Genomic DNA, 12,009 nt, shown 5'->3' with positions numbered 1-12,009 from the left:
AGACAGGTCCCACATACACACACACACACACGAAAAAATAATAATAATAATAATGTAAGGTAGATAATATTTTCTTTTTCTACTTTTCAAAACAATTATTGATATCATCCGGGTAGTCTGAAATACAAGTAAAAAATTACCCATTTCACATATTTAGGCCACCAAAAAGCTCAATGTTTAGGTCTCATAATCAATATCTAATGTTACTGGAGCACAAAGTGGTAGTAGTAAATGGTACAAATTCTTGGCACATTTTTAGGCAACATACTGGTGGATGAATCCTCTCATCATTGGAGCCCATAAGAGGCCCATAGAGCTGAAGAAGATCGGCAAGCTGCCCATCGCCATGAGAGCCCTCACCAACTACCTTCGGCTCAAAGACGCCTATGAGGATCAAAGGGTGAGCAGATGGACGTCCTAATCTGATTTCACGCAGATGCGATGCGGTTTTCCGACTGTTCAAATGTAAAATGCGTCTATCTTCCCTCCCTAAACTCTCACTCCACACAGACAGCGGAGGATCCGAACCGCCCCCCGTCAATCTGGCGCTCCATGTATCGAGCGTTTGGTCGTCCCATCCTGCTCAGTAGCACCTTGCGCTACCTGGCTGATCTGCTGAGCTTCGCAGGGCCGCTCTGCATCTCTGGAATCGTGAAGTACCTGAACAAGACTGGCAGTGCCACACCACTAAACAAGATCAAGGGTGTATGTATGAACCTGTGCAAAGATTCTCTATTACTTACTTACTGGTCGCATTACACTCTGCGCCAATGGTGTGAAATGGTACACGCTTCCTTCCTCCTTAATTTATGTGGCCTCACAAGTGTTTGAAAGTGTAGTGAATGATGTGTGGATGGATGAAAACTTATATTTGTATAATTTATAAATATGTTCTTATGCTAACATTAGCTGAAAAAAGCTGAAAGAAATATTTAGCATTACAGGAATTAGTTTTGTTAGGGCGTTTGCGCACGTTAGTTGACGTTCGCTTATCTGTGTTGCCAGATCTCGCAAGAGTTTGGTCCTTAGACAGAAACAGGTCTCAAACAAGATTTTCTCCTGATTTGTCGGTCTGAAAAATGCCTGTGTGTGTGTGTGTTTTAGACCTTAACACAGAAAGTGGGGACGTTTTGGAAGGCGAGGAAATTCTTAGCGCGTGTAATACCTTTTCAGGACTTGCACCTCATGACGTTACAATCATATCATCACGTCAGACACAGCGTTAGACATGCAGTCACGCACGTACGGGTGGTGACACGATGACTGCGACCCACGCCTCGCTGAGGTCACACTGGAGAGTGAGTCATTTATTGGTTGGCTGGACCAGCCAGCACCACTGACACACAGTGACACTGTGTGTGTGTGTGTGTGTGTGTGTGTGTGTGTGTGTGTGTGTGTGTGTGTGGATGACCCACAATGATGCACTAATATGCACTCAACATTTAATTAAGTGATCTTATGTAAACACAGACTTTGGTCCCGTTGACGGCTTTAGTAACATCAGCCCAAACATGGGTTTACATTACCAAAGTGATTTCTCTGAAGGGAAATGAGTGATGCTTAACTTTTCACATTGTCATCTCACTCACAGTCTGCATTAATCACAGGATGTTCAGTTGTGACTCTCCTATGGCGCCATAGGGTCCATTCATTTCTGAACCCGTGTTCGAGTCAAAGCGGTGATTTTAGATGTCACCTGTCAGGGCCAAACCTCTGGGGGAAAATGCTGTATTTATACAAAATAGTTTTTTCAGCTGTACTATTGCTTTGAGCTAGTTTGTTTGAGAAGACAACCTTTAATTTGAGTGTTTATAGCTCATACTTTACATCGGTTTACCCCCACTAAAGCTGCAGTGGGTACAAAGCAATAAAAACACCCAAATTCAAAGTAGAGTGAGACCTCATCCTGCAGCTCTCTGTCGCAGGGCAATGCATGCACAGATCAGCCAATAGGAACGCTCTTTCTTCTGAAACAACCTGTGATTGGCCAAAGTCACGGCTAGATCACCTAAAGCCTAAATACAAAGCCAAGTGGATGTGCACAAGTCTAGTTTATTCTCAGATTACTTAAATTACAATATGCTGCAAGATTATTAAGGAATTTTTGCCCATTGTTGCCAAAAATAAATTGCCTATTTAAGATAGAAGAAATAGTGTTTTGCTTTCAGGAAGCAGTAGGAATCAAGTAGTTAGTTTTGAGGTCAAATGACCCATATATATTTAATTATTAACCAGGAGAAAAGCAGCAAATCCTGGAAAAGCAACAGTTTGTCACTTTTGCTTATCAGATAATTTCAATGAATGATCAGAACTTTTTTGTTGTTGATGGACAAGTCAGTGAATCAACCAATTGTTCCAGCACTTCATTGAATATATGCACAAAATATTGACTTCATTCCACATTTGTCAGGATCTGCACCAATGTTATAAATCAATATCAGCTGGACTAACCCTGTAACTATTCCACTACAATAACACAAAACAATAGTGTCTTCCCACGACGGCACAATGTAGAGGGTGCAGCAGACGGAGAGAACGCAGACACTTTTACAGACGGCCCGTCTGGCGAAGAAAGAGACGCTGGCAGAGCTGATCACAGACATCGACTCCTCTTAACTCCATCTCAGCCGCTTCCAAAAGGTCATCGTACTGGCCGGAGAGGCAGAGCAGATGCTTCTGTGATGGAAGTATATTTTCATTCAGTCCATTTGGCTGGCTGCTGTTAGAGTTGATGTTGAAGGTGAGATGTTGTCGGGTCCATGCCTGCCTGCCTATTAAAGTGGGTATAATGGACAGCTGCGATAAAGAGCAGAGCAGAGCTGGTCTGCATTTCTGAGTGACATGGAAAGTTCACTCACCTCACACTTTAATACAGAGGAGAGGTCTGCTGAGCATCAGACTGAGCTTTTTGCTACTTGTGTGTGTGTGTGTGTGTGTGTGTGTGTGTGTGTGTGTGTGTGTGTGTGTGTGTGTGTGTGTGTTTCCATCTTGTTTAATTCATACACTGGTATATACTGTATGTGTATGAAAAATCATACATATTCATTCACAGTGCTAGGAGTGGGCAGCTGGGGAGTATGTATGTATGTTTACGTTGCAATATTGATGTATCATTTTCTGAAAATGATCAATACAGAAACTATTAAATAACCAAACACATGAATGTCTTTTTTGGATAATCCAGCAAATTAAACATCTCACAAACCAACGTTCTTCACGTTGATGCAAAAAAGCATAGAAAATTCAATGGCTGTACCAATTTTTTATTTATTTATTTTTTATATTCAAAGCTTCTATGGAGATTTTTGAATGAAGCTTCCCTATAGTTTCAGCTGGGAGATGTGTTTCAGCGGCAAGTTCGCTATGTTCCACCTGCTCTCTTAGTTTTTTTTAGTCTAACAAATAACCAAACTAAACTCACAAAATGACAAGAAAGTAAATATTCTTACATCTATTTTTCTTCTTGTCTCTTTCTGCCATTGCTGGCGTCCTTTGTGAGAGCTCAACGAGAGCTCCTGCTCAGCGCAGTTCGTTCTTCGGAGGTAGACCATTAAATTAGCAAAATAAAATGACAAAAACTGCAGTCAAAAAACAACCGCTGATATTGAATAGCGTCAGTACCGTTTAGTAGCTCTTATTGTGGCATTACTGTCCAAAGTTTAAATTGCATCGAATCGAGACCTTAAAAGCGAAAGTCAAATGGATTTGGGCATTTGAAGAATGGTGACACCTAGGGCTGGGCGATATGGAGAAAATCAGATATGGCGATATTCTTTTCCTAATACCTCGATGTCGATATTGTGGCGATATTATAGGGTTGACAATTGGTGCTTTAACAAAATATCTTCACAATGAGATTCAAGATAAATAATCTTCAGTAATGTAGATAGAATGACTAAGTGGATAATGGTAAAAATAATAGAAGAGCTAGAACAGTCTGGTAACACAGAAAATGACATCACTTTACTGTAATGCAGCCTTTAAAACTAGGAAAAGAAAACACTTAAGCCATATTACGATATTACAATATCTACGACGATATCTAGTCTCAAATCACGATATCGATATAATATTGATATATTTCCCAGCCCTAGTGACACCCCTAATATTCATACAGGTGGTTCTCTTCAGTGTACACGGAGGAGACAAGAGATGTGACGCCTGATGTGTGAAGAAGTTCGGCCTGCGTGCAACCTTTAAGAAGAATTAGCTGTTAATGTATCTCGTGTGTGTGTGTGTGTGTGTCTGTGTGTGTGTGTGTGTGTGTGTGTGTGTGTGCGTGCTCTGTTGTAGGATACATATTTAGGTGTGTACTTCATGTCTACCACTGAGCTGCTGCAGAACACCTCAGTCCTGGCTGTGCTTCTCTTCCTGGCTTTAGTCCTCCAGAGGACCTTCCTGCAGGCCTCGTACTACGTCACCATAGAAACGGGCATCAACCTGCGCGGAGCCCTGCTGGTGAGTGAAACATCATGGAAATTGAACTTTTGTTTCCATACTCAGTAGGGGTGTAAATCTTCACTGGTCTCACGATTCGATTACGATTGTCCTGTCAACGATTCAAATCGATTCGATATCACGATGCATCCCGATGCTTCACCTCCTCAATATTATTATACATCGCTACACATGGTTTTCATCACCAAATTCAAGCAGTCAGATATATATGAACTCTCCTTTTTTATTAGCCTGACGTGGTCATACTCAGATTCTAGTCAAAATAGGAGTCTGATGCTGCTCCATTGGGTTGTGATTATGGGGCGTGTTTCAACCGAACCAGGAAAAAAAATGCCTCTGCACTCAATTGGATAGACCTACAACCAATCAGAGCAATGGAGGGGTTGGGCAACAGGGTTTTCATTGCCCCCCTATCTTCTTAGCGACCATCGGGGCCAGCTGATAAATAAAACTTTTGCCGAATCCTGTAGGAAGGACGGCAAAAAACATATTTCCGATCGCCAATGCCAATGCCTTGACCGCGGTTCTCTGTTCCTCTTTTTAAATGAAAAATGAAAATGACAAATTCCAAGCGCTCTTTGGTGACGTGGTTGATTATGTTATTGTTGATCATCTGTCCATCATCGTATAAAGCCCGCCCTGACAATTTGATTGGTCCAAACAGCTCTGGTTGGAGCATAGTTGCTCCACAACGGATCAAGTCCAGACCGAACTTCCCGACCTCAGATGTTGTGGGCGGGGCTAAGTTGGGCTGGCATCCAGGCTCCTTTTTTAATTGCATCTGCTCTTAAAAAAGACAATTCCTGAATGTAGTGGAGTCTGAACACAACGGACAGCATACAAAAAAAAAAGGAGCGACCGGAAAATCAACAAGTGACGTCAGTAGGCTATTATCGATTATGGTCTGTCACTGCATCGATGCAGAATCGTCCAGGTCTGCATCACGATGCATCGATGCAAAGATTAATTTCAACACCCCTAATACTCAGGTGTTACTTTGAAAAGGTCTAAAAAAGTGATCTCTCTATCATTTCAGAGTTCAAGACACATTTAATTATAATGTTTTTATTATATCCAGAGGACAGACTTTGTTTATTGTGTGAGCTAGCTGACATTTGTCTGTTTTATTGTTTTATGAGGACATATGGGATTTACTTCTTTGCTAAAATTACCTCTATTTATGATGATTTCTTCTGGCTTTATGATTGTGGAAAATGGAGTTGTGCTTCAAGGAAGGACCTTTTTTGTAGCAGATTTTCATAATCTGCTTCCAATGAAATACAAGCTCACTTTTTTGGTACATTACTTTGCAACGTGAATGCGGTGTCCTACCTATCCATCATGACAGATATATATATATATATATATATATATATATTGCCTTTTCATTAAGTGTAATTGTTTACATGTCTGTTTCATTAACTAGGCGATGATTTACAACAAAATCCTGCGTCTGTCCACCTCCAACATGTCCATGGGGGAGATGACACTGGGGCAGATCAACAACCTGGTCGCTATAGAGACCAACCAGCTGATGTGGTTCCTCTTCCTCTGCCCCAACCTGTGGTCCATGCCTGTACAGGTAGGTTGAACTGGATCTCCATTACCTTTCCTGGTCATATTTAATCTTCTATAGTGATGTTTCAGCGAAGACGTGTCCCGTCTCTTTTTGTGTTTTGATTTGCAGATCGTGATGGGAGTGATCATGCTCTACTATTTTATGGGCTGCAGTGCCTTGGTTGGAGCATCTGTCATAGTTCTGCTGGCTCCAGTCCAGTACCGAATAGCTACAAAGCTGGCAGACACACAAAAAAGCACACTAGTAAGCAGTATACTTTTATCTTTTGTTTCCTCCAGATTTCTTCGTAGGTTGTTTTTTTTTGGGGGTGGGGGGGGGGGGATCACATAACTTCATGATGTAAATCTATTACAGCAGTTGGTAACTATTATGTCTTATTCTTATTCTTTATTTTATAAAGGACAACAGACATTAATCATCATTTCTGTAAATGTGCCAGTGTTAGCCAGCCGGCTAATTTTCAAGTGTAGTCCTTAGTACAGGTTAAACTATACAGACAGAAGTCAACAAGACGCCATACAGACAGCTAGAGCAACAAACAAGCTTTCTCATTAAGCCATGCAGAGCGACAGGAAGCAGCAAGACATTAGCACAGTTACACATCAACAGTATCCCCATTCAGTATAAGATGCCATGCAAGCATCGAAACACAGCCAAGCAACACAGACCGGGGCCATCTTCTCGCACTGTTCAACCATGCAAAGCTCTAACAAGCAGTAATAAAAATGAAATAAACTGCATCACTCATGAGGGAGGCGTTAATACAGCACAGGTTAATAAGTTAAAGTTAAAATAGTTAAAGTTAAAGTTAAAATAGTTCAAATACAATGTCTAGTAATGTGAGTTGATTATGGGACAGGTTAACGCAGGTTTTTGTCCCCTGTCTCTCATTCAGGAACACTCTACGGATCGTCTGAAAAAGACCACAGAGATCCTAAAGGGGATCAAGTTGCTGAAGCTGTATGCCTGGGAGAACATCTTCTGTGACAGCGTGGAGGACACCCGAGGCAAAGAGCTCACCAGCCTCAAGACCTTCGCCTTCTACACATCAATGTCTAGTAGGATAGAAACTAAATCTATGACCTGAGTTTGAATGATGTCATTTGCATTTGTGTGTGATTGCAGTCAAGTAGATTCCTTTTTTCTTTATCAGGATTGCTAAAAATGTATCATAATTCATGTATCTTGTCCCCATTTTTATTATTATATGACTGATGATTATAGGTTTCTGCTTTCATTAGCACAGTAAAATGTAAGCTGCTTTCTCTCTCTGTGCAGTCTTCATGAATGCTGCTATTCCCATTGCTGCCGTTCTTGCGGTAAGACACTTTTACCACAATTTTACCAAGACAATCATTGACGAATTTAAGTCCTTTAAATTCTTCTACTTGCTTTTTTTTTGTTTTTTGCTTTCTTTAACTATAATATGATTGGTCAATTCAAAAATCAGTTAGGGTTACTGAACTGAAAAATGTTGTCTCGTAGACGTTTGTGGTGTATCACTTTATAAATGAAACTGGTCCCACTCCTTCGGAGGCCTTCGCAGCTCTGGCGTTGTTCCACATCCTGGTCACCCCTCTCTTCCTGCTCTCCACTGTGGTCAGATTTGCTGTCAAGGCGATGGTCAGGTGAGTGTCTGTGAAAAATGGTTCTTCTACTGTGCTTTATGTCGTATTCATTCTCAATAAGGGCAGGGTACCGCATTCAATACTGTCTAGTCACCGACCGAATTGCCTCTAAAGTAGAAAGATGTCTCGTCATTCAATACCCAATTTCAATACCTAAGGAGTAAATCTAATCAGCGTCGGTGAGCCAATAAGCACGCAGCATGCTTCTAACAAACAAGGAAGACATCCTGGAGATGCGGTGCCACAAACTAGATATATATAGAGATCCTGTGGTAAATCTAATTAATGGAACATGGAGGAAACCTGACAGCAGTGAAGAGAAACTCTAAACTCCTGAGAGATTACTGCTATTGGTACCGTCACAATCACACTTACTCGTGTGTGTGTGTTTGTGTGTGTGTGTGTGTGTGTGTGTGTGTGTGTGTGTGTGTGTGTGTTTTCACAGTGTCCAGAAGCTCAGCGAGTTTCTTCAGAGTGACGAAATTGGAGACGACAGCTGGAGAAATGGAGACACGTCTGTTTCCATGGAAGCAGGAAAGAAACACCTGGGGGTGGTAGGTGTTAATGAAACCATATTTTTTCAACTAAATGTACCATTAATTTCATTTCATAGCTAGGCAGGATTTTACAGGAAAACTGGGGCTACTGTGGTGATTGAAATGGAACCATAAACCATGAAAATGAGACCCAGGACGTCGAAAAGGCCAATTTTCTTGAAATGTATAATACAACTCCAGTGCCCTAGGGGCTACAGAAGGGACAAGGAATGGGACCATTTGTTAAAAATCGGCATCTGTTCGTCCGCAGACAGGACGTCAGACTTTGTTTCAAAAAGCAGAACACATACATGTATTATACAGTCCCTCCAGAAAAACGTGATTATGCGATCGCATAATTCAATGCATAATCAGCCAAAGTCCGCATATTTATGCGGGGGCCGCATTTCTTCAAATACGCCGCACTTTCCCCCCATAAATTGCCGATTTCCGCGCAAAATATGTGGGGCTTACATGATTTCATAATCCCCGCATTTTCGTTGCAAAAAAGTCACATATATCTTAGCAGAAAGTTGAAAAATGTTGCGTTTACTTCACACAAGAGCAGCCATTTTCCCCTGTTGCCATGGGAACGTTATGAAGTGACGTTATGAAGTGACGTTATGAAGTGACGTAATTACGCGACGTGAACATCATCGAAAAGCTGTAAACCCCGCGATGAAGCCACGATGAAACAGCAGTTTTTGCAAGTTCCCACAATTTCATCACATAAAATTGCATAAATATCCCGCATATTCCATCGCATTTTTTAAGAAAACGTGCCGCATAATCAAGGATTTTTGCCCGCAACAATCACAAAAAAACTCTTTTCTGGAAGGACTGATTATAATCTGTGACCTGACGTCAGTTGTTGAACCTGCTGCAAAGACTGTCTTCAGTTTAGGTCTGAGGCACATGAAATTTACAGACGTCACATTAAAGGACTTGTAAGCAATGAAGAGCTTCAAACTGCAAACAAAATCCAAACATTTATCTTGTATTAAAAACAGATGGTGTTAACTAAAGCACACTGAGAGTGCCAAGAAAGCGCTTTAATGTGCTGAATTTAAGAGCCAGAGTTTCCTCGTGGACAGGGGGTTTGGATCAATGAGGTGTGCCAGACGACACGGGACACATTCCTTCCATGTTACTCCAGGTAACTTGTGTCCTTTCTGCTTTGCAGGACCGGTTGCTTTAACAGGGTGTTAAGGGACGTATGTATAACATCAGCCCTGCCGCCGACTCCTGCTGGAGCGAGAGCCTAATGAGCAATGAGCACATCCTCCAAGGGATCTTCACGTATTTAGACAGCGATGTGCAATGACGCACGATTCCTGTGGCTGGCAGCACGGCATTGAGTTCATTCGTATAAGTGAATTTTGAGAAATGAGAAAAAAGTTAAACCCAATCGGCGTTTAAAAAATAAATAAAAAATCTTGACAGTTACTTATTTATACTTAGGTAATAAAAAGCTTTTAATAGAAAAACGATGTTTCTGATGGCGCAGTCGAGTCAATCAAGACAAGAAGGAGATTCTATAACGCATACATAAGTCACTGGTACTTGCCTACCGTGCTCAGGTCCCTCCTACATCCAGGACATGGACAAACCTTAAGGCCAATTTATGCTCCTGCGTTATATCGACGCCGTACGTACACGGGTACATGGAGATACCGACCCTACGCCGTAAGCGTGATTCATGGTTCTGCGGAGGCTCCACGCAGAGCTTTGGCCGTGGCCTACGTGGGTGGCCTGAAGTTTATACTTGTGTGTTGGCGTGTACGTCGATCTCTTTAAGAGAATAGCAGGGCCGGTGGGAGTGTGTGGTAGAGTGAGTGAGAGAGTGACGTTATTAGCTTTGAGCGAATAGCGACTCTAGAGGCATAGTGAGAGAAACAAAGTGTCTCCCCTGTTCTTTCTGACCACGGTCGCAAATCTGTAGCAGGAAAAGTTAACCCTCTCCTTGATTTCATGTTGTTTATGGAGAAGGAGAACCCGGAAATGAGTCGGGGGGGGGGAAATGCAACGCTACCACGCCACGGCTGAACGACATGCAGGTACATTTTTGAGAGGTGCACGTCAGGCTATGGCGTAGGGTCCGGCGTATGGTTCGTGTCTCCACGTACCTACGTACGTAGCCACAGCGTTGATTTAACGCAGAAGCATAAATCACGCTGTAGCCTGACGTGCACCTCTCAAAACATGGAACTACCGTCGCAACGCACGTACTTGGTATTGAGAAACACCCTATGTTTTAGCGTTAGCCGGGCGCCATCTTGGATAGTGACGCCTTGACTGACAGTTGGCTCGACCAATCACATGAAGTCAGCATTACTACACAAGAAGACCAGGGGCACGTTCAATCTCAAAAACTGTGTGCACCGTGTTGCTACGGTTTCCTGGTTAAATTACATATTTCCTCGGAACGGTGTGGCACGGTGTGGAACGGTGTGAAACGGTGTGCAATGGCTTTGAGATATGTTTTCTCTTGTTTATTGGCTGTGTCACAGCTGATACCCAATCAGCAGAGACGTGTCTGTAAACTCGTGGTGATTAAAAAGGCAGAGCGCTTGCGCATACAACAGGGTGTTCAACGCACCCACGTTTCAGTTTAAAAAAACATGTTACTACGTTTTGTCGGGGCTGAACGTAGCCCAGGCGAACCTAACATTAGAAAAAATTGCTTAGACCTGAGAGGGTTCAAAACAGAAAACAATATTTTGGTTCAGGGTGGACTGTGATTGGCTACTCGCATTGCTACAGCATAACACAGAACGCAAAAAAAAAAAAATACAACGTAAGCGTGGCTGAGCAAAGTCGCTTGGCAAGGACATTTGGCAGATTTGATATAGAGTGATTTTGACATTAAGTGTTACTTTACTCATAGTAGATGTCATGTTGTTTTCTCAGGACTAATTGTTCTGTTTCTGAGGCAGCGGGGGGGTCTTACAGAACATCACCACCCAGTGAACTGCAGCTCTGACTTTGTTAATCTTGTGTCTGTCTGAGGTTTCAGCCAACTGAGTCACATGGTGGCTATTATGTTGCAGAGGAATTGACACTGTGTCTGAAGTGGACAGTCAGACCACAGAGCCGAGTGACTCACAGAACTCTGTAGAAGTTTATTGGTTTTCAAATTGAAGGCATAATGACAAAACACAACATATTTATAATGGATTATTTATTTATATTAAATTGTATTCATAGTGTCAAATCATAACGGAAGTTATCTTTGGAAACGTTAACGATAGAGTAGGGCTAGACCACACTCTGTAATTTACAGACACTCTACAATTTCCACAAGAGCATGTGTTTGGTGTGACAGCGGCAAGGGAAAACTTCCTTTTCACAGGCAGAAACCTCGGGCAGACCCTGGCTCTTTGTGGGTGTGACCAGTTGGGAGAGAGGGAGAGAGAGATACAGAAATGTATTCATTATTTAGTATGCTTAAATGCAAACAGTAATATTGGCCTTGGTCTTTCTGGTTGTCATTTCCATAATTTTATTACTTCTACTCAACGTAAAAGCTCCATTTGCAGCTGCTTTATGTTTCCTTTATGAAGCCATTACAAACTCAAAGTGGTAATTTAAAGACTCTTAATTTTTAAAGATTTAACCAGGATATCTGGGAGCTACAGTAAGTGGCCACTGCTGTGTTGTTATTGGACTGTGCTCTCCATAATATTACAAAATCAATCAATTCAAACAGTGCAGCAAGCAATGAGACTTTTTGTAACCTAATGTTTTCATAGGCACAGCTATCAGTACCCATTTCACCTATTTATATCAAGAGGAAATGTAAAAGCTC

At 41.9% G+C, this 12,009-nt stretch overlaps 1 protein-coding gene across 9 annotated transcripts in view; it reads left to right on the top strand.

Moving 5' to 3' along the window:
• Positions 1-12,009, top strand: part of abcc9 (ATP-binding cassette, sub-family C (CFTR/MRP), member 9) — a 99,046-nt gene that overhangs the window by 18,786 nt on the left and 68,251 nt on the right. For all 9 annotated transcript variants that reach the window (XR_004105060.2, XR_004105059.2, XM_031300304.2 and 6 more), the window contains exons 7-15: positions 260-400; positions 511-705; positions 4,294-4,458; positions 5,885-6,040; positions 6,146-6,280; positions 6,933-7,095; positions 7,316-7,356; positions 7,523-7,665; positions 8,111-8,219. Coding sequence is in view for 7 of the 9 variants with exons in the window: in XM_031300304.2 (XP_031156164.1) it covers positions 260-400; positions 511-705; positions 4,294-4,458; positions 5,885-6,040; positions 6,146-6,280; positions 6,933-7,095; positions 7,316-7,356; positions 7,523-7,665; positions 8,111-8,219 (1,248 nt within the window). In the remaining 2 variants the exon portion in view is untranslated. The remainder of the gene's footprint in view (positions 1-259; positions 401-510; positions 706-4,293; positions 4,459-5,884; positions 6,041-6,145; positions 6,281-6,932; positions 7,096-7,315; positions 7,357-7,522; positions 7,666-8,110; positions 8,220-12,009) is intronic.

The sequence above is a fragment of the Sander lucioperca genome, chromosome 20 (assembly GCF_008315115.2).
Source record: "Sander lucioperca isolate FBNREF2018 chromosome 20, SLUC_FBN_1.2, whole genome shotgun sequence".
In the NCBI taxonomy this organism is placed as follows: domain Eukaryota; kingdom Metazoa; phylum Chordata; class Actinopteri; order Perciformes; family Percidae; genus Sander; species Sander lucioperca.
Note: the sequence above shows the minus strand (reverse complement) of the source record. Positions and strands in the feature narration are given on the sequence as shown.